This window comes from Colletotrichum acutatum (assembly GCF_030867785.1).
Source record: "Colletotrichum acutatum strain CBS 112980 chromosome Unknown BDZ83scaffold_171, whole genome shotgun sequence".
Taxonomy (NCBI): Eukaryota; Fungi; Ascomycota; class Sordariomycetes; order Glomerellales; family Glomerellaceae; genus Colletotrichum; species Colletotrichum acutatum.
In genome coordinates, this window is record NW_026849165.1 from 48088 (window position 1) to 69807 (window position 21720).

Below are 21720 nucleotides of genomic sequence, written 5' to 3' on the forward strand. Positions count from 1 at the left end.
CTTGCTCATGACCCCCCTGGCCTGCATCTACCCTCCATCAGGAACTCTCCAAACTGGTCTTCTGTTGTGCTTTGCCCTCACCAAAAGGCTACGGATCACGGCCACTGCCCGGCTGCCTCCCCTCTCTCATCAGATGGTTCTTGCGCGTATCCGTACTCGTTATCTTCTAGTGCTCTTTCTTCCCGTTGTCATTGTCCGTGCCTTCCTGCGACCTACCGTCATATTCCCGGCCGTGTAATCAGGCAGTTCACCACGCGGCACGTGTCGTTGAAGAAGAGTAGCACTAGCACTAGCACTAAACAGAGGGAGGGGAGGGAAGGGAGGGATGCTCCGCGCTCCGCACCACCGGTGCCTCGATGCGACTCTCACATCAGAAGTGAGGCTCTGCATGAGTAGGAATGCAGTGCATGTCTGCCCTGCTGCTGCTGCTCCGCTGCCGAAGGGACTCGCAATACAATAAACGCTGTTCGGCAGGATCCATCCCGCTCCTTTTGTCCTGCCAATGACATTGCTCACGTGAACAAACGGCCATCCATCGTCGCCAGGGGGGGAGGGGGTACTTTGGCCGATGAGGTGGCTGGGGGCAGGAAGTGTACGCAGTAAAGATGCCAACATGCCCTCTCCCAAAGAAGATAGGGGCACCAACATCCAGGCGGTCGGTGTCGATCGAGACCACCGCGCGATCCCGGTATCCGATGTACATGGCCCCGGAGAGGGGAAAACCCCCGATGTTGAGCAGGAGAGTCCCGCCGGCCATATCGCGTAGTCTTGCCAGGACGCAATGTCAAAAGGTTCTCTATTCCCGGCAGCTGTTGTTGTCCGCTGCCCTCGCCGTCCGCCCACGCTTTGGTGGTTGGGTAAAACGAAATGGCCCGCGAGATGGTCCGCCATGGGCGATCGCAGTCGTGTAACGATCAAACGGCCTTTTCAGCAGTTGTGATGCAACGCTGCCAACGGCCAATGGTACGAAAACCCGCCCTCTCTCTGCTACTGACCTGGCTACGGACGAGTGTCAGATCCGACCTGTCTCAAAAATAAGACGCAAAAGCAACAACCTCGAACCAGAGACAAAAAGAAGCAAAGCGACGGGTCAGCTCTCACCCGTTTTGTGACGTGGCAAACCGCTTTCTTGATGAACCCACGAGCATCATCAGCAGGCTGTCTCGATAGGTACTGCTACTCGAGCATGCCAGATGCAGACCGCCGCATATTTCTCCCCATGCGTCGCTGCCTGCTCAACCGACTCTCGCTCACCTGGATCAGGATGAGCAAAAGGGAAAAGCTGCATAGCCGGTTCCATCTTTTGATGACCTCGAGGTGTTGAAGACACAGGATTAGCCACATGACAGCTCATAAACACCATCCACAGGGGAGGGGGCCAACATTCACCCATCCTTGCTGACATGCGTGAGGCAGACAAGATGCGATTATGCTGTGTAGCTGGATCAGCCAATTCGCTTCCGAGGAGGCCTGAAGTCCCTGCTTTCCGGCCTAAGCCACCTAGACTTCTAGGCTGAAGTGAAGGCATCCTCAGGTGACACTGGCCCAGGAGGATATCGTCTCGAGGCCACTTTCGTCAACACGAGACGCGGGGGCCATGCGGGTTGGTGGCCCCAAGGAGCGGTGATTTTGGAGCTGACAGCTCAGGTCGTACAAGCGTAAAGCATGAGGAAAAGCAACGCGTGATTCGGTGAAGAGTGCGGATTGTCGTCCGCCTCACCGACGTGCACTGAAACCTGACCCCCGGTCTTTGGTTAGCAAAAGGCGGCCAGGGCAACGGGCAATAGCGCAGGTGGAATGAGATCAATAGCGTAATCAGCAGAAACGGATCCCGTGACGCTGGAGTACATCTGCAGGCTGCACGAGGTGAAGAAAACAGTAAGGTGGAGGATTGTCAGACAGGGTGGGAGGGGGACGTCGGTGAGCCGGCGGCGTAAGAGAGGCGTAGCAAACCAGCTTCTTCGCTGCAGATGCCCGCCGTGCTGGATACCAAGCTTGGGTGGCTTGTCGCTGCAGACAACGGCGCAAAGTGCTAGGCATCCAAATGCAAGCAGCCGTTGCATCGTAGCAACGACACCTGAGCCACCATGAGACGCGGTCCGCAGCGTACCAGGCAATAAGTCGTGACCATCAGCGACCGCATCGGGACAGCTGCACATTCCAAGACTGACCAGCGTAGCAACGTGTCTCTGAAGCCCCTCAGGCTTACTACGGCACCTCCTCTTCTCGTTTGCGAACGTCCCCTCTGTCGAGAAGGAAACAAAAATGACATGTCGCAAAGCTCCCAAACGGCACCTTGGCCGCCAGCGAAGCAACGTTGAGGAGGGGCCGGCCCGGGTAGGGTGTGAGTGCTGCGAGCCGACTACCGATCTCCGTATATGGAAGCCGGAGACCCTGGCCTAAGTTGCCTGATCCGGAGACTCGTGCGGCATGGAATAGAGATTGTGGACGGAGGGGTGCGCCTTGCGGTTGGAACGGACTCTACCGGATTCAGGGGCCCGGTCAACGTATGAGCAGGCTGTTGCAGTGTGGCAACTGACCTTTTGATTCGGCGGTCGGTGTTTTCTTCCCATGAGAGGCGCGACGGCGGCAGGTATTGACTTTGAGGTGCACATACTAGCAGTGGTGGCGGGAGAGTCCGTCAGAGCTTAGCTAGGCTGGTGGTGTAGTCGGGAAGGGTGCACGTGAGGCCATCGTGAAGTCCCACTCGGCGCCACGGCACGGCGGCGGCCGGCAGCTCCGTCTTCCCCGGCCATCTACGGTCCAGGCCGGCGCCCGGTGCAAATGATGATTTGTTCGGCGGAACCACATTGGAGGAGCGAGGATGGCGTTGAAGCATATGCTGGCAATGGGTCTTCTAGTGTCCCGTCCTCACGAGGTGGGCTGCAAAGGGCGGACGCCACATAATCGTGGGCTGGAAGCAGTCGGCTGCTTGCGGCCAATTCCCGCATAGTCCACGGAGGAACAAGTGCACCTTGCAATCTGTCAGCGTCGTTTTGGGCCGCCTCGTCCCGCAATCGCAGACTCAAGCCGGCGTTTGAGACGTGATTGACTCTGGAGCTGGATCGTACGGTTTCCTGTATTGCGATCATCTCTACAGCAAGGGTTGGCTCTCTCCGAGATGAGTGCTCGGAGAAGCTCAACGGGACGTGCGTGCGTGCAGCATACGCAGTAAGGCAATGTACACCAGGCACACTTGTCCATCCATGCCTTTCGAACGGCCATGCCATCCCATATTGTCCTCCGTCAATCTTGCTATGTTGCACTGGGATACGCGGGGAAACGGGCTACGCTGCCCGGTACACCCAGACAGCCAGGATCGGCCAGCCACAAAACAACGACAGGATTTAGAAAGCTCGCTTCCGCATCGTGGTATATCGAATTCAGGGGCCCAATGTAAACGTGTCTATATCAGCGAATGGTCCCTTCAGGGCCCTCAAGGTAGGGCGAGGCGAGCTGATATGCAATGGGCCACGACAAGCATGGAAAGCACCCATGATCCATCATGATTCCGCAGCAGTGCGACGGACAAGTGAGCCAAACTAAACTCGGAACACGCCTGCCTGGCCGACCCGTGGATCACTGGAGCTTTCGACCAAAGGTTTGATTGACGAGAGTTTACTGAGCACACAACGCTTATCCTAGAGGATTGACTCGCTCGGCCGTGCCCGAATACACCCCCCCGGGCGACTTCGTCTGAAGGTAGGGCCGCCGCTTATCGTTAGCGGGCAGCAAGGCACCGCACGTCGTGGGAATTAGTACCAATTGTGAAGAGAGATGGATGTGTGCGACAACTTTACCTTTGGCTGGCGTCAGCATGTAGGTACTCTGACAGACAGATGCAGTCTCATGTGAGAAAGATCAGATGCGGGATGATGATGCAGCCGACAAGCTGCTTAGGTCAGAACCGCTGTGCCGTGTGGATGGTAACATGATCTACCGGCGACGACGGCGAAGCTGGAGGGAACTCAGATTCGACCCCCAAATATCGAGTGTATCTCGCAGTGGTGAGAATCCCCACAAGATGGAAGCCATCGCACAAGAATAGCAACAACCGCTCCGCAGTCAGCTCCGCATCGCGCCCTGGTTGTACCTTATCCAACGCAGTGGCTCCTTGGTGATATTGCCCAGGGCCAAGCGCAAGCAGCACCCGGGCTCGTGCAATTCGGGTCAAGCCCTGTCTCGTGGGCTGCGGTCCTCTGTCAGCAAAGGCTGCCCCGTGCCATCCCGGATGCATAGTTGGGGGGCCTGTTGATGCTCCTCCTCATCAACGTAGTAGCGTAGGGCAAACTAAGGTGGCATCTCCAAGGAAGACCTTATTGTACAGTCACAACTGACTTTGTGGGGTGGCGGACGAAGACAGCGGCGCGCCGCGCAGTCAAGCCCTCGTACGGAGCCATCGGGCGAATGCATGTGTGCGTCCTGGATTGCCATGTTTGCTGTCTGCTTGGGGCAAGGTTGGAAAGAAGAAAAAGATACGAGAACACGAGTAGCGCCCAACACTAGCCGCCCTGGGAACTTGGCCTCGAAGAAAGGTGTCCACCACGATTCCGCCCGATTCTTCATAGCAGATAACGGCGTTGCGCCGTGAGACGCGGTCGACGGGATCCTCGGCCGCCCCAAAAATTCCCTAGCCGCACGTCAGCCACTCCACACTCCTCAAACAATGCCCGCCTACCCTTTCCAGACGGAGATGGAGACTGGGAATTGGAGAAATTTCGCTGAAGAGGAGTCAAAAGCTAGGGGGAACGTCTGGAGTGGGGGAATACCTTGGGTTCCCACAAGCAATCACAGAAAAAGAAAGCTTGAGAAATTCGTCCACGGAGACTAACAGGACGACAAGAGGAACAACGGCAGCCCCGAGGCAAAGAAAGGACCGTCTGCGGAGTGATCTGCACCAGCTGACCGGGGATCGGGCCCGGAGCTGAGGTTCGCCGACTTCCCCCAGCCATCGAGACGTTGAATGGAAGCCTTCTAGAAGGATTTGTACCTTCGGATGGCGTGCTCATCGTTTGATAGTCGCAAGGAGTTACAACGAGCGTGCTCAGGAACCCGAGACGACCGTCAGAGTACACGTATGGTGTATTGCTCGGGTTCAGGGGACCTGGGTCGCCGTTTCGACTGCGTGGGCATTCTTTTCCCCATCTTCCAAAGTTCCCGCTGCTTCTGCCGCTTTAGCAGTGGGAAAGGCGCACAAGCAGCTTTGCTGGCAATGCCGAGCAACGCGGCCCCTATAGCGAGTCGTGACTGGGATGCTCCTGCAACGGTACTGGAATCACGCGTGATTCTGCACCCATTCTGCCCCATTCGGCGGTGCCAGCGAGGCTGAGGACGAGTAGGAAGGACCTGCGCCCATTTGCTCCCAAGGACCTTCGCTGTAGGCACACTTGTCAAGTGTCAGGCACGCGGTGGACAGCCCTCGTTCCGAACATGCCGTTTCCCAGCTTTCCAGAGTTCCCCGGGCCCAGCTTCATGCTAGCCGACCCATCGCGACAGCAGTCGTACTATGTAGACCAACCCTGAGCGGATGCGCGGACACGGCGCGACGCGGCATCGCCTTGTTGTTTATTGAGTCAGTTCATCGGTATAGCGCTACTGTTTTATAGCAGGCAACGGTTTGCTTGAAGCTTTGGCAGCGTAGCCCCCGGTTGTTTATATCGTGACAATGTCAAGCATATGCCAGGACCTGGGCCAGTCACCCTTGGCCATAATCAAAGTTGCCAAAGTTGCATTTTGGCCCTGCGTTTGCATCGTGTCATTGCGATCGCTTAGGAGCCACCAACCGCACTCTATGTGAGACGCGCATCCGTAGGCCGCCACTGGGCAGCATCTATTCCTGGAGGCTGGAGAAAACCAGCCTCCGTGGATCGTTAAAGTGATGCCAGATACCTCACGGAGGTTTCGTCGCTGTTTGTCGGGACTCGGGCGTGCCGTGGTAAGGGTCAATGTCTGAAATTTCCCGTCAACCCGGGCAGCCAGGTCGCAATAAGTGAGACGCAGGCTGGTGGTTCGCGAGCGGGTGCCATCTGTTCTCTCACAAGTGATTTCCCGGGGCGCATCCGTGGACGCTTTGGCTGTAACTTTGACGCGCGCCGAAAGGAAGATATTGGGCTTTCAAGCGATGAATCACGCAGCTCCTCTATGCGAACGTGTTTGTCATATGGCCGAGAAGCTGGAACGTCCCTTGATTCCTTTGCAGGTACTCTGGCCAGAATAGAAGGCAAACAAGGAGACAACAATGCAGAGGGAAAAGCGGAACGATGCGCAGTGTGCGAGGGTTTGCTTGCTCGGCGCAATAAAATCTGGGGAAAGTCAGGCACAGCTCAAAGGATCGACCAAACTTTAGGATTGTGTGTCTGTGCCAGTCGCCGTGTCAGTCACGAGCCGTTGCCAAACTGCGATGATCATGGAAAGTGCTGCAAGAGTTGAAACGACTCCATGGCCATCCCATTTTCCCATGGCGGATGGAGCCATTGAGAGGCATCCGTACGGACAGAAGATCAAAGACAGGCAGCTGTTTCCAGTGAGTGATCACAATGTGCTCAATCCCCACAATCTTGACGACTCCCTATTGAGGGTGAGAGCTTGCGCCGTGCCACCCATGCCCAAACGCAAAATGATGTGCAGCGAGGTCCATGCGACTTGATCGAATAGAGTTCGCCCATGGAAAAAAGGAAGCAAACTCGAAGGCCAGGGGCAAATTTCCGCCGAGGTGCCAGAGGTGGTGCAAGAAAAGGGGGAAAATTGGCACGCTGGCGTCTTGTCCCAAACCGAGCTGCCACTGCTCATTGCTGCGAGTGTCAGTACGACGCCCGAGCAGTCCGAGACGAACTCCGGAGCAACACAGGGGGTTGATGTTGCGAGCGTTCTGACAGGCTGGTGCCTCATCTCGAGTCCCAATCGGGCAAGTCGTCCCAGTCAAGACAATTTGGCGCGTATGAAACGTCGTCCATCCTTCTCCATCCAACGACCCATGCGACCATGCGCCCATCGTACTCCTCAAAGATGGGTTGAATCGAAGGAACAGAATGCCGCCGAGATTGGGGTCATCCGAGTGCTCGCCATCAGCTGCAGTGACTTGGCTTATACGCGACCCGCACGAATGGTGCTGCGTCGGGATCCACGGTGGTCCTATGAGATGCTTTGGCGTGCTGCCCTGCAGTGATGACTCGACCTCACAGGTGAAGATCCCACAACGAGTTCCCAAGATGCCCGCTGCCGTCCCTGCAGGATCATGCAGCTGGGGTGACCCCCCCAGACGATCCTCTTTCTCTCAATTAACGCTACCCGCGTTCTCCGTCGAGCACAATGGACGTGTCTCCGATACCAGCCGTATCGTGCTGTCCCCCCACAAGCTCTCGTTATCAGAGGCACGACTTGCGTGACGATTACGTCTCGCTGCATTTCGCCATGTTGGCCTGCAGGCGCAAAGATTACGGTCAACCGTGACCCCCCACAGATATCTCCTCATTGTGGTTGCATCGCGACCGAATCCATATGGGGGACTGTATCCTAGAGAGAGGATGGAGAAAACCAAAGACAAAGGGAATGGCCCCACTGCGAGTGATCTTGCGCAGACACCACCGTGTGGCTGGGAAGCGGAAATATCTAAAGGGATCACCCCTCTCCAGAGGCTCAAGCCGGAATGATCTGACAGGGACGGGTTCGTTTGATCTTTTTTCGGTAGCTGGACAATGTCAAGGAGTGTTTGTTTGTCTCTCGCGCGCAAGTGTCGCGTCTTACTCTTGCTTTGATGGCAGCAAATCGAGAGCGATGTGCAATGTCGAGGATATGGCGGCATCCCCTTGCTCTTGGTGTTGCTTGCTCGGCCAAAGGGGCTGCCAGTGACATGCCAGCGATCAGAGACATGCGACGAGCCTGCAGGCGGGTGTGTCTGACAAGGTGACGGCGTCGCATCATGAATCGAGGTGCGCCAATTTCCCAAAGACACCAAGAAGACGGTACGGAGTGAAGTGCAGACAAGACGTACATCGCAATGTCGGTCCCGTTCGATGTGCAACCAAGGCTGGCCACAGAGCCGTCCGATGGCTTGACTGTGATGTGACTGCCAAAGTGTCACTGTTCGTAGCAGGCCATGTCCCGCCCTTCGCAGTCCGGAGTAAGCAGACGGCGGGCCTTCCCGCAAGTGATGTGCGCGCGAGCTTGCATTCGTACAACGTCGGTCAGATTAAGGAGCATGGCCGAACTCATCAGTTAGGGCAAAAAAGCACCACCTTTGCTGAACAATGTGTTTGAAGCCGTAGCAATCGAAGTGGGCTCGTTGCTCGCCTGGTCGCCTAGACAGAAAAGAGAGACAGAGAGTACTCCGTAGCCTGCTGGGGTGGGCAGAATTCTGGAGATGACCCCCCTCACCAGGCGAAAAGGCGACCAGGGGAAGCGGAGGGTTGCGAACTTGCGCGTGAGACCAAAGTCGGCGTGTGTGTCGCCCAAGGTTACGGTGGCATCCCGATAGGCCGACTTGGTCTTTCTCCAGCCAGCAGCCCCTCTCGAGATGGGTGCAGTGATGCATGGTCAAGGTCGTCTCCCGCGCCCAATTCAGTGACTCTGAGGGTGCGTAGTGTGTGCGAGCAACGAAGACCAGGATGGGTGGGATTTGTAGCATGGATGCGTTGGCCAGATGGTGATGGAAGTTGCCAGACGCATGTTGGTGCTCTCCGTACTTTGTGGGACGTTATGCCGGCAGCCATCTGAATCACTGCGTCTGACACTGTTGGGGAGCGCAGGCGAAGCATGTCTCGTCGACGACGTGGGCTGGCGAGGCAGTCGACGACCAAGTTTTGAGTAGGACACCCCCGCGGTATCACTTTTTGGGGGCCACGCATTGTTGAACTGCTTGTGGCGTCAGGATGGGCTGGAGGAACGTTGCAGGTTGAAAGAAGAAGCTATTTCCAGTGCGTTTCCGGACAGAGACCAAGGTTCCGGCTGCAGTGACGAGATCCAAGAAGGAAAGCAACCTGGGATGTACCGGCCAGTGATGTTGATGTCGCGTTGCTTTGCCGTCATGGGTGAAGTCATTGAACTGGCTTGTTTCCCTCCAATCCACATGCACATGGGGTAGGGCATGGCATGTTGGAGTTCATGTTGTTGCTTTTTAGTGAGGCTCCGTCGGGAGAAAGCATCGGATCCTTGCGATGGAGACGGAGTACCTGACCAAGTACCCAGCAAACTTGCAAGGAAGGATCCGAGACACTGGACCTTCCACTGTCCCTGGTGTCAGGCTGTCAAGGTGCGCAACTGGCACTTGGAACTTGGGAAGGAAGGCACCGGCCTCCGGGACACCGTGCTTGTTGTCCTTGGCCGTGCCTGATCGGAACGGCCTATTTCCCCATGAGGCAATGGCTGGGAACTGCGCCGGGAAAACAACAGCCAGGAACCGGGACGACTGCCAACAACGATGCGAGCAAACATCCCAAATCATCGGTCTGGCAGAGCAGGGCCCCTGGAATCAATTCCAATGCTGAGCGTTTGGATATGCCTTCAAGGGGCACAGGAGATACCTCGAGCCAACCGTTACGACTAACCCAAATGGCGAGTCACAGACAGGGGGAGAGTTTTCTCGACTTGGGGCTTGGGCAGCTGAACTACAGGAACCCTGGAACCAATCCATCTAGATAAGATGCAAGCTGATCAAGAAAGTAGATCAGTAAGCCGCATACGAGACTTAACCTTTGGCGATTATTAGGTGGACTGTACGGAAACGGTCGGATACGAAAAAAAAGACAACACTTTCAAAGAGCCACAGCGAGCAATGAGACGAGAGGCCGGGCTTGGCAACCAGGTGGAAACACTGCGATGGAGCCTTTCGTGAGTCCGACTCAAACCATACAAACGAAAAAGGGTGAATGGCAAGGCTTGCCAGGCCAACCATCAAATCCTCCGCACCTGGTGGCTCCGTAGATGGGACTCGAGGGAGAAAAGAACCAAAGTGTCCGTCCTCGGAGGGAGCCTCTCCAACCCACCCGCGAGATGAGCAAAACTGTTGGTCATCATGCTCAATGCGCGCCGATCGTTCAAAGCAAGCCGGACAAGACGACACCTCAGCCGTCAGGACGAGACATGCAAATCCACGACACATTTCGTTGGATAGGTCTTGTTGTTCTTTTTTGTTTGCTGTTGCGGAACAGGCATTGCCTTGCTGCCCGAGCCTGTAAGACAACCGAATCAAAGGGCGTTCGGGAACCACTCGGATCCGCCGTCCATCATGCGATGCGCTCAACCAGTGTCTCTGTTTTTCTTGTCCACCGACCGCCATCTCTAGTCTCTAGTCTCTAGTCTCTTGGCTCAAATTTCAATCTTGTCGAGCCTTTTTGATGGGTGGTGGATTCGGCCCGCGCGTGTGAAACGCCCAGGACCGCGTAGAATGATTCGTAGCAAAAAAAACATATCAGATTGTCTAGGATCAGCTGACAAGAAATTGAGATTGCACTCGACGAGACTGCAGCCTCGTGTCACGATCATCGACGCCGAGTTGCTCGCTCGCCAGTTACGATCAGCAAAAGCTAGCCGACCGAAGCCCCTTGTTGGTTCCCTCGAGAGAGTGATATCCTACGTGGGGAACACACGAGGTCTGAGAGTCGACAGCAAAGAGAAAAGAGACACCGCTTTCTTTCTCGCCCGCCGCAAAAAAAATGCCAAGAAACAACAGGGCAGGACTGGAAAGCTTGGCTTTCGCAACGGCGCATGCCAAAAGTGCCTCTAGGTATGCCCTTACCGGCCGGGCTGCGATATGTACAGGGGTGCCGATTATCCTGCGCACGCAGAGGACGAGACATGCTATTGTGCTTGTGTCGGCTGGGGCCCGGTCTGGTGTTGTATCTGAGTTCTCTCAGACAGGCACTGTAAGATTAGGGTATGCGCGGGTGCGGTTGTCATGCTGGGCGGCTGCGGCTGATGATACGAGACGGGCCCGGGGGAGGGGACTCAACGGTCTTCCTGATCAAAGAAGCGCTATGCTTGCCTGTCCAGGGTAGGGCAGGGCGCCGAACAAAACCAGACAATGGAAGACGTGGAAGGCCGCTCGTCCTCCGTACCGACGCTGATGACGGCGAGTGAGCCGTGCAGTCCCTCACAACTCCTAGGTCAAGACTGTAAGTGGCGGCAGAAGCGAGGTGGTGGGCAAGCGGGCTATGGGCTGCACCCGCGCGACCATGCCTCCAAATTACCTTGGCTCTTGCGAGAACCACAAGGCTTGGTACGGCAAGTCGGCATCGTGAGGAACGGAGACGTCGCCCCAATGTAGCCAGCAAGACGACAGCGTGGCCGAGGTCAAGGCGGCCACGGAAGGATCGTCCGTCGGTATGAGGGCAACCCACGGCAAACTGGAGTAAACGCGGGTCGACAGCCCGAGACAATGACGGGCCTGTGAGTCGGTGAATAGGGCAGAAGAAACAGGAATTCGGCGTTGTTCGTTTTGTTGGTTGGTGCTCGACTCTTTTTCCAACAAGCCACCTCTCCGCCGGGTTTGCGGCCATTAGCCGGGATTCTTTTTCTTGCCTCACAGCTAGCCACCTTTGCTTGTGGGTTTATGCTGCCGTCATTCTTGGCAACGGGCGGATGAAACGGGCTCGTTGACAGCTCAGGATTCTTCTAATCGTGCCATGGCCGACTGTGTAATGTCAGGTTACAGGGCCGCCTTTAAGTTCTGTGGAAGTCCAACACCGGCCCCTTTCCGCCGCGTGTGTAGCAAAAGCGTAGACTGTCTCTGTGTGGACCAGCCCACAACCCCATTCATGGATGGAGATTACTGTACAGACTACAGAGCACTGTACTCTGTGCAGACTACGATGCAGAGTACGAAAACCCCGTAGACGAAGGCCGAGGGGGCCGGGGTGCTTTGTTGGTAACAACCGACGAGACTGTATCCGTATCCGCGGGCTCTGGCGCAACTCCATCTCTCCAGGCTCCAGCATTTCCACGATTGCGGTTGGTAGATTCTGAGCGGCACAGCCTGGCAACTTCCGAGGACATTGGTGTGTATCTCCTCGAGGCTTGTCAGTAGCGCCGTGTCAAAAGCCCAGGGGATTAGCACGTGTGTCGTCCATGGGCCATCCCCCACATCAGACAAGGCGCTGGCGGCTGGCGGTGAGACGGGGCCAAGTGTGAGATGCTCCGTAGCACAAGAAATATCTCCAAATCAGCCCAAAAATGGAGAAAGGAAAACACAAAAGGCAGAAAGTTTAAGTAGAATGCCTGCTCCGCTTAGGGCAGCCCCAGTGGCACGGGGGCAAGCGCCGAGCCGCAAAGGGGATACTCGCAATGTGAGACCCCAGACTGCCCAAGCTGCGACAGACGAGATGAAGATGGCGTGTACCTGTGAAGAGCTGGCTCTCTCCATGGGCAATTCAGGGTGGCCCTATGCCATACGGGCCGGGCGTGTGCTTCCAGCGAAGAGAACAACATGGCGATAGTGACATTTCCCATCTGACCATTCCGGCCGTGAGGGACCACAGAGTGTTCGGCTCAAGAGCATGATTCCAGTCGACTTTGCAGCGGCTGTCGCCCCCAAAATGCCAGCAGTTGTAATCTGGAGCGGTCCAAAGGGCGAACGGGAAGTGAGGAACGCGCCATTTTCTCGGGCATCATCGTGCCGACTAACACGCCGAAAAGACAGACACACTCGGGCTGGGCCTCTTCCGCTGGCGCGTGGGCAATCTCGCCGGACTCGCTTCTTCTCAAAAGGGAGAAGACTGAAGCTGCGAAGCAACATCGCATAGCATAGCATAGCATGGCATGGCGTGGCGTGGCGTGGCATGGTGCGGATTGGATTAGGCTTGGGGGCGAGTGATGAGTTCTGTGGTCAAAGACCAGGGTGACAAATGGACGACCATCCGCAGACCATGATACCTTCCCATTCCTCTCCCTTTGCCTGGGCCCGAGGTGCGAGGTGCATTCTGAGTCCATGTGAGCAGCCCCCGACAGCGCCGAAGAAACGAGGACGCAAGACAAGTAAGCGCGTGTGGCAGAGTGTCAAGTGGTGACTATCCAACTAGACGGGCGGAATGGGATATTTGGACGAGAGCAGGGGGGTTCATGGCCTCGATTCAGAGTTACGATATGCCACCCCCCTCGTCCCCTACCCTGGCGATTGGGTCGAGGGAGAAAGAATGGGTGTACTCTCTGTACGAGCGTGTGCGCGTTTGGCCAAGCAGACGGAGGAATCGGGTAGAATAGCACCTCAGGAGGGAGGACGGGAGATTTGCTGCCTTGTCGGCATCCGATTTGTCGTGGAAAGAGAGTAAAAGAGCGACGAGTTGGAAAAAAAAAAAAAAAAAAGTGTGACAGCGTCTGCTTGGGTGAGGCGACCGGGGACGTGGTTGTGTTTGGGAAAGGTCCTCGTGACCCCATTTTGGAATTTTCTTACTGCGGTAGACTGCGTACTTAGACAGTAGAGACTAGGGTACGGGAGCAATGGCCCCCAGAGCCAGAGCCCAAGGTCCCAAAGTGATTGTTGCGACACGAGCAAAGATGTTGGGTTGGGTTTCTCCTTCTCTTGCGTGCCCGCCCATATCCGTCCTCCCATGTCGATAGCCCAATGGCCGACCCCTGCCGTCGAGATGGGCAACTTCGGCGCCGCCGTCACCCTCTCGTCTGGTGTCTGCACTTGCAAGGTGCGATTCTCAATCTCAAAAGTCGCGATGGTTGCTGCACACAGACCAATGGAAGAAAGACACCACACCGCTCGCATCGTACCGCGCCGAGTGGGCGGGAAAGGGACTGCCGTCTCATTGCCATTCCCATCCACGCGGGAAACATCCCACAGGCTATTCTTCCCTCTGACCAAGGCATCTCGCGCGTACCCAGCCAAGGATTTGGTGATGTGAAGTCCGACGCACATTTCTCTCGCAGTAAAGTACCTTGTAGCTTGGTGTAGAGGGAAGGAGGGGTTCTCTAAAGTTAGCGGTTGCTAAATTCGTTCCCCCCGTTCCTAGTGTACGTATTCCGAACTTCCTGCTTCCTTCAGATTCCCAAGTACGTATCTAGCTTAGATAAGGTGGATTCTGAAGCCTTACCTAATCGCACGACCCACCATCCTCCCTCTCCAAAATTGCAACCTCTCCAAGTCCCAACCGTGATGACGGCACCCCAAGAACGAAACACCATCCATCGACAAGGGATCCTCGACCACCAGCCCGATGTGGGGAGGGGGCCCCTTCGGCAGCGGTTCGGTGCAGCGCAGGGCTGCTTGCTTGCTGCTTGCTCGGGGGCCCGGGATTCTCCTCAGCACCGGATACCCAGAAACCACTGGCCCAGATTGTGGATCCCTTTTGGCCTTTGTGCCCTTTTCTTTGTTCCCCCTTGTCCGCCTCAGCTTGTTCCTGCCCGGGATTGGGGTTCTTGTGTGCCCCTTCGACGCGTCTTCAACCTTCGAACCGGCTTCGAGAAAACTACGTCACTCCAGGGGCCCGCACCCAATGGGAGCCCAACGATGACTGCTTTTCCCCGGGCCCTCGACGCTATTTCCGCCCCTGTGGTGTGACTGTGACCGCCAGTCGCCTCCTCCTGTCCTGTTGTCGACCAAGGCATCGTGGCCCGAGGCGTTTGATCACATCCCACGCTCTTTACCGCCGGTGTGGTCACCGCCATACAATGTACTCTGAACAAAGTCAACGCATCTTGAGAGGCTCTGTTCTCAACGCGGCGGCGGTGAGCAGCACGCTACCCATTGCAGGGGCCCGAAGAGCATGACCAGGGGATCGACCAACCAGCTTCGACCCTCCTTGAATCGAGCGACGGTGTTACTCTTCTTCAACAATATCGACTTTCACAGACAAGATCGGCGCATCACGCCTTCCCGGATCTCTGCCGTATTGACCCTCCTTCTCTCACCGTACCTATCACTCCCATGCTTCCACCACGCGTACCTGACTGAGCCGACCCTCTGTCTCGGCGCCAAATAAGGGACAACCAGGCACGGGAGCAGTCCACCGGTCCCGACCCTTGGTTACGGAGACAAACTCCGAGCGTCCATGAGACACCACCGCTATGTTCCAGTCACGCTCCAAGTCCACAAAATCGCACAAGACCAGGACCCCTAACAACGGGAGAGGACGAGGCTCAAAATTGAATGACTCCGACACCCGGTCCGCTGTGCGAGACGACTCGTTGTTTGCGCTCAGGGACGTTAGAGGCCCAGGCAGATGGGTGGCCCCGTCAGGGGTCGTCTCGGCCGATTGACTTCAACGTGGCCGGCTAACATGTTGGACGCAACGTCAGTCTGCTCATCAAACACGAACAATGGGGATTCAATCATCAAAAAGAGCAGCGACTCGACAGGCCTGCCCAAATGCAACACAGACAGGGAGTTCAGCTCTTGTCGTTCGCAATATCATTCGCAAGTAAGGGAACCATCCGGCGGCTATCACTCTTCGGCCGGGTGGGTTCTCGTTACCTGGCGGCTGGGCGATTGATCGGAAAAGACGGTTACCGGCTCAGCAGGATATAGCACAATCGCATGCTTACACTATGCCATTGGCACCCGGTCTAACCCGCGTTCGTCTCATCCCTATCGTAGGTTTGGCACACGCAGCAAGGCGCGACAGGCAATGACATACATGACGCTGGTGTTTGCATCGCGCAGCAATGTATCTGCCGACCTATCGACGACTTGGAAGTCGGGGCACGACAGCGCTTGCTAGCTGATCCGTGGGAGTCAAGACCGTCGGGCCGCGTTCTCATCGCCAAGCGACTGATTGCTGCATACCATCGTGCTGTACGGGCAAATGGCTGCTTAGGCATGTTGACAGAAACCACCACATGACCTGCCTCGTCCGTGACAAGCAAATGTCGGTGTGATGGACTTCTCAGCGCCCATCCAGCCAAAACGCAAGTTGGGGAGAAACTCGGCATTCCTCGACCACGCCCCTGGTAGCCCGCGGTTTCTTGAACCCCGCAGCGGCCAGTTGGTCGGTCCCCCGGGACTAGCAAGACATGCCCTCCGCATAGGAGCCCGACGGACGCAGTGCTAGCGCCGTAGCTTCCGCTCAACATCTTTTGCATTCGGCTGGTGGACAGTCTCTCGTTGACCTCTGCATTATGCTTATTGGAGGTGAACGCAGCCAAGGCTCAAGACACGAGGCAGTGAAGGACGACGACAGCGCAAGACAGTCATCTGCAAGAGGGGCCAGGTTCAGCGGGCAGCCATCTCGTCAGCTCGTTGGCTATCCCCCTTCTCACAGCACAGCCAACGTGTCTTGATCGTCGCATCGCATCAGGGCAGGGTAACCAAGACGCGCCTCAGACACGCCAGCAACGCAACAGAATCCAGCAGCGCATCAGAAACAGCAGATTTGCTGCGAGATGTGTGTACCCGCCCTCGCAGGAGTCATCGAGCGCCAGTTGACCAATCCCCTCTGTTCAGGTGACGCCCCTCCGGCGCCGATGATGCGGAGTTGCGTGGTGAGCAGGGGGCCGCGGGCAAGGCTGCATATGGTAGTCCCCAGATGCGATGCTGCAGCTCCGTTGCGTTATTGGTGGTGCCCAAGAGAAGACGTTCCCCCAAAGTCTCACCTCGACAGTGCTACTCGCAAGGGCAGGTTTGCGGAGTTGGGTGGAGGGGTTGACCAGCCGCTAACCACCCCTCGCACCAGCAACACGATGCAGATTTAGGAGAGCGACGGGCAATGACAAGACGGCACACAGTCAGCCATCTGACGGGACCTGTCAAGTCTCATCTCCACCGCGCCTCTGTTTTTCCTTTCTGCTCGCCCTCACTTTGACCATTCAAGCCATTCTGATGCGGAATGGTTTCGCTGGGCAAAGCGGGCTTCAATGTTTGAGGCAGCGCAAAGTACTCTACTGGACGGGTACTTGCGCCATTCGCAATGGTCCTTCGACCACGTCGCTGCCCGTTGAAACAGGGCCACGGGCTCGGATAGCCACACACCCCTCCTCTGCTGCGCTGGCCAAGTTTTGATTCGAAGGATGCAATCAGAGGCACGCCCAGAGCTCCTCGGAATTAGCACAATTGCCAACTGCTTGCCCAGCTTTCGCTTGAGATCCGATCAGCCGCCTTCAGTACAGAAAGATGGAGCTGATGTTATCCAGCCAAGGTCGTGCTGAGGCAACCGAGACAGTGCTCGCAGGCCGGATGCACAAACGCAGCATGACGATTTCTGCGGATACCAAGGTCGCCAACTTTTTTTTTTCTCCCTCTTTGGTCCTAATGGCTTCGGCGCCGCCTCCGCGGCCAGCCGGACTGTCAAGCAGCGCGTGCTGATCATCCTTGATGGTGGCGGTCCGTCACCCGTTCTTGGAAGAGAGCATGTGGCTTGCCCTGCTCTAGCCTTCGAAACCCCCTTCGACAGTGGCTTTCGCACCAAGATCGTTGATAGCGGCAGCACTACACGAGGCTCTCGGAATTAATGACAGAGAAATCTCTGACCCCGGCGCCCTAGGTGCGGCCGTTGCTTTCTCATTTACCAACGTTTGAGGGGGATGAGCAGAGCAGAGTCAGAACGAATCTCCCTTGCCCGAGTTCACTGTGCGATGCTACCTACCCCACAACTCGCATTCCTGCGCAACCACGGTTCGATACTAAGCTTGCAGTTCGGCTCTTCTGCTGCATGACACTCGAGCAAATCGCAATATCAACGACGACTTGCTGTACCTAGCCGCATGTCTCCCCTCACGGTTCCGGCTGCATCTGACCGAGAACGAGTGATCGTGACGGAGGAATTGCGCAGCCTTGATGTGGCAGTGAATCAGTGTCAAACTCAACCCCGCCGCATCCAGACTGACTGATTGCGTGATAACCTTCCGACGTTGAACGATTTGGACTTCATGTCAGCCAGCCGTTGAATATGCCTTGGACGCCACGTCACTCTTGATGAATATCCGCCAAGGATGAGGGTTGGAATGGCAATGTAGATACATCAAAGCCTGGGGAATTTGGGGTCTTTACCGCACGCATCCTCTCGTCTGTATTTGGGCCACAGGGTTTGCTGGCAGGTTTCCCGACGCAATGCGCCACGGTGCAGCACACCCAGATCACACAGCGGCCGGGCGACTGCTATCCATAGCGATGGATCACTTTCAAATGGAGCCAAGATGGAGAGAGTGCCCGACAGTCAGAGCAGTCCCAACAGGGCGGATTGAGCAGCTGCAACTAAGACTACCCCTGTTCTCGCAGCATCAACAACCATGGGGTCGGTTGAGAAACAGGCCGTCGACGCATCAAGAAATCCTCTCTTCTTTCAACCTCCCAAACAGAAAACAGAAACGGTCGTGACTCACAAAAGGAATGGAGGCTGATGGGGGAGGATGAAGCAAAACCGCCCAACCCTGCGACCGCTACCCACCAGCGCCAGTGGACATCGATCTGCTGTTGAAATCCCCGTAATGTCCATAATCCCATCTTGATCGGTGGAATCCCATGGGGGCGGCGCCTGTCGCCAAACGCTGCGTGGCTGTTCCGGCCTCGGAAGCCACACCCAAACAACCACACAAGATGGCACCCCTGGAGCGGCTCTGTTGATCAGGTCTCACCGTCTCGCAACGAGGCAAGTCAGGGTCTCCGTCAAGCACTCGTTGCTATCTTTGGTCGAGGGAGTCGAGGACGAGCTTGGTCTGAAGCCGAGGGTACACCAATCAAACGGCTCGACAGCCACTCGGACTCGCAGATGATCAGGGCCCTTATTCATTTCTTGATGGTGCGTCTCCGGCTGTGTGCCACGGTCTGTGATGACCAGCCACACGCTACTGCCACAGGATGCAACACAAGTGAACAATTAGAGTTCTGCTTGGTCGTCTCAAGGTCTCGGGTGTCCTCCGTTGGCTGCATATTTAGAGCTGCAGAGGCGAACGTCGAGACTCTTGCAATTGTCCTCACTGGGACACTGGGATGAGAAAACTCCTTGAGCAACAAGGAAACTAGTCTACAGGAGTTTCTTCCGTCGTTCCCGCGACTTAGTCCCGACGCTTTCAGACTATGGGATTGAGGGCACTACGGGGGCAATGTGAGTCCGGAGCGAGCGCCGAAGGGTGTACCCTGCCAGTGTAGGCAACCGCTTTGCTTTCAAGTGCTCACCTTGCAAGCGTTACACCCAGACGTTTGATCCGGATAGGAACAATGTAGTGGGGAAGAGCAAATGCGTACTGAGGTAATGAGGCATTCCCGGTACACCGAGAGATGGGGGCGTGGGTCACCGCTGAGCGTAAGGGAGTCACCTCGACTGGTTGCGGCGCTTTCGGAGGAGCATCCTTGCCCAACGGTTCTCAGGGTTGCGTACGGAGTATCCCAGACGGCATCTCAGGATCGCGATGGAATGGTTCAAGGATGGAGTCGATGGCCAGTAAGAAGAAGGTGAGCGTTATCAACGCTGTGGAGGAGGTGCCTCGATGTCGGCTTCGATAACGACAGCTCAGTATGCCTTGGGTACGCAAGATGTCACTCACGCCCCCCACGGCCGCATGCGACGACTGGCTGACCACGCCGTCCAAGTGCGGGTGGTGCAGGCCAGCTGAATATCTCCGGTGCGGAATGCGTGTACTGCTCGCAGGAAGCCAGCGACGACCGCTCGCTGCGTCTGAAGAGAACAGGCTGCGAGCAGCAACAAGTAAGATCAACATTGAGCCATCGGCGACGTCCAACGTTGGAATGCAACCGGGTCTACCAGGTTCTTGGACAGTTGATGAGCAACAATCAAGCGCCGATCCTGTATCGAAATGGGCCAATCCCTTGATGGTCGAATCAAAGGGCAAAGTTGCGTACATTTTGACTTTTGTAACAGCTGGAGAAAGGTTGAGGTCAGCTGGACATGACAAAAGGCAGAGACGCTGGGACGACGAGGATGAGGACCACGGCAGAAGGGCGGAGATTCGGCACGCGAGAGCAAATGCCAAAATCAGACGAGAAACACACTTCCTGAATGAGTGACGGACCAACAAGAAAGCCTGGGAAATTCGGTGACACGTATCACATTAACGCATCGTCACCAAAGGCCAGGGCACGATGCAACGGCAGTCGAGATAGGGCGGTACGAAGTATGGGCAAAGCAATGGCAAGCACCGGGCTACAGAGCACAACGCATCAAAGCGACCTTGCGGCATGCCATGGCGCGTGCAGCAAGGGCGTCGACGTAATAGAGTCTGGGGGAAACAAGACACCAATTACGGTTCCTCGGCACCTAGTTTTAGCGGACGACAAACATGGGATCATCATGTCAGACTGACCTCACAGGCCCTTTCGTCACCGGCGGTACCTGTTGATGCCGTCGTCGTCGACTGGTTTCTTGGAGGGCAAGCTCTGGCCGTCGGGCAAGGCATCATCTCTGCCATCGATTGCATGCGTACAGGCGACACCTATTTCTGTACAGATACGTTGTGGCACTGCATGGCAAATGTACCTGACCAAGGGCCAAGTTGTCGGTACGTTGGCCCTTTTTTCTTCCTTTGCTCAACTCTGTGGTCCCTTGAGCCTTGCTGAGATGCTCGAGCATTGACTTTCATCTCCCTAGAGCGCATGGCGGGCCATTTCCAACGCTCGATGGCGGACGCAGGTACTTGTCGCTTCAACAGTAAAGAGCTTTGGTGGTACGGAGTACTTGATCACACTTTGCTCATCTCACAGCGAGCCAGGCGCCGAGGTATACCGCGTCGTCAGCCGAGACCACCGCACGCCGCATGCCGCACGCCGCACGGAAGACCGCTTTTTTGTTGGCCAGGAAGACGCAAGTCTCGAGTCTCGCAGGACCCGGATGAGTGCATCGTTGGCTGCCGTCATCTTGTACACGTCGAGTTGAAAGTGCGATAGTATGGCGCCGCCTATGCTTGCCTCGACATGGATATACACCGCAGCAGCAGCCGCAGTCACGTTGGTGGTTGCACAAGACAGGGCAGAGCTGGCAGGATCCGACGAGGCCAACGTAAGGCGGGAATGCTGCCATGCCATACTTCGTCCTGCATCTTACAGTACGCACCCGGTAGTACAAGACAAGGCAACCTTTGAGGTTATTCTTGCCGTGGCGCGTAGATGTGTGCCAAAATCCTGCTGCCCGGGAGGAAGAATCCAAGAATACCATAGACGGAACGAGGAGATTATTTCGTCAAACGGGGTGTCATTGATGATCCAACGGGCGAGGCAATACAAGAAAAAAAAAGGACGAGACATCGGAGACAATACGCACGCAGCCCCTGAGGGGGGGCAAATGAGGTGGAAACATGGCGAGATGCGCCGCGGACGACTGTGCCACAGGCGAGACAGAGAGAGCCACTCGAGGACTTTGGGAGACATGGGCCGGGTCTGACTCTGGCGTGTGTTGAGTGCTGCTGGCGTTGGGGTTTGGCGTTGACAGTTGCTTCTGACTTGTCCCCGGGCGGTGGTCTCGGGGGACGCACAAGACATTGCAACTGCTCTGTCGCTGTCTCTACCATACACACAGAGACAGAGAGGAGTCATCCATCTCGCACACCCTCCCTCCTTTTCCATGCCAGCGGGACCCCTGTTCTGGACGAGAGCGGTGCACATGGCGTTGTATCCGGCCGGTACAGTACCTTGGAGATTGTCGTCGCCTGGAGGTACCTTGATCCTTACCTACCGTACTGCGAATCCTCAGGAGGGAAGAGAGCAGTGCAGCAAGCAAGCAGACCAGAGCCAGCATGAGCCGGAACAGCGGTTCCTGGTATTGGAATTGTTCTTTTTCCTTCTACATCAGGCCTCCCTTGGGTTTCCCCAGAAGCCCATCGTGCAGCTTGCGGCTTTGC

General features: G+C 56.3%; 5 protein-coding genes across 5 annotated transcripts; 1 reads left to right on the forward strand and 4 right to left on the reverse strand.

Annotated features, from left to right (window-relative positions):
- Window positions 1-33: 33 nt before the first annotated feature.
- Window positions 34-1021, reverse strand: BDZ83DRAFT_131830 (uncharacterized protein). The gene has a single exon (XM_060501219.1). It carries the CDS (start codon window positions 889-891, stop codon window positions 160-162), a length of 732 nt encoding a protein of 243 aa, XP_060358820.1. The 5' UTR covers window positions 892-1021; the 3' UTR covers window positions 34-159.
- A 9560-nt stretch (window positions 1022-10581) lies between these two features.
- On the reverse strand, window positions 10582-11632 carry BDZ83DRAFT_131902 (uncharacterized protein). The gene has a single exon (XM_060501220.1). The coding sequence runs from the start codon at window positions 11490-11492 to the stop codon at window positions 10890-10892; it is 603 nt and encodes a 200-aa protein (XP_060358821.1). The 5' UTR covers window positions 11493-11632; the 3' UTR covers window positions 10582-10889.
- A 557-nt stretch (window positions 11633-12189) lies between these two features.
- Window positions 12190-12855, reverse strand: BDZ83DRAFT_640568 (uncharacterized protein). Its single transcript, XM_060509496.1, has 2 exons — window positions 12628-12855; window positions 12190-12572 (listed from the first exon to the last, which is right to left on the reverse strand). Exons 1-2 carry the CDS (start codon window positions 12745-12747, stop codon window positions 12363-12365), a joined length of 330 nt encoding a protein of 109 aa, XP_060358822.1. The 5' UTR covers window positions 12748-12855; the 3' UTR covers window positions 12190-12362.
- A 6753-nt stretch (window positions 12856-19608) lies between these two features.
- On the forward strand, window positions 19609-19981 carry BDZ83DRAFT_640581 (uncharacterized protein). The gene has a single exon (XM_060509497.1). It carries the CDS (start codon window positions 19616-19618, stop codon window positions 19892-19894), a length of 279 nt encoding a protein of 92 aa, XP_060358823.1. The 5' UTR covers window positions 19609-19615; the 3' UTR covers window positions 19895-19981.
- Window positions 19982-20227: 246 nt separating this feature from the next.
- BDZ83DRAFT_797135 (uncharacterized protein) lies at window positions 20228-21253 on the reverse strand. Its single transcript, XM_060515884.1, has one exon. It carries the CDS (start codon window positions 21036-21038, stop codon window positions 20577-20579), a length of 462 nt encoding a protein of 153 aa, XP_060358824.1. The 5' UTR covers window positions 21039-21253; the 3' UTR covers window positions 20228-20576.
- Window positions 21254-21720: the final 467 nt, after the last annotated feature.

Excerpts from the sequence above, each read along its gene's own strand:
- BDZ83DRAFT_131830 (XM_060501219.1), bottom strand. The coding sequence starts at position 891 with ATGGCGGACCATCTCGCGGGCCATTTCGTTTTACCCAACCACCAAAGC.
- BDZ83DRAFT_131902 (XM_060501220.1), bottom strand. The coding sequence starts at position 11,492 with ATGGCCGCAAACCCGGCGGAGAGGTGGCTTGTTGGAAAAAGAGTCGAG.
- BDZ83DRAFT_640568 (XM_060509496.1), bottom strand. The coding sequence starts at position 12,747 with ATGCTATGCTATGCTATGCGATGTTGCTTCGCAGCTTCAGTCTTCTCC. Across the intron at positions 12,573-12,627 it reads CCCAGCCCGAGTGTGTCTGT|TTCCCGTTCGCCCTTTGGAC; the intron begins CTTTTCGGCGTG and ends CGCGTTCCTCAC.
- BDZ83DRAFT_640581 (XM_060509497.1), top strand. The coding sequence starts at position 19,616 with ATGCAACCGGGTCTACCAGGTTCTTGGACAGTTGATGAGCAACAATCA.
- BDZ83DRAFT_797135 (XM_060515884.1), bottom strand. The coding sequence starts at position 21,038 with ATGGTATTCTTGGATTCTTCCTCCCGGGCAGCAGGATTTTGGCACACA.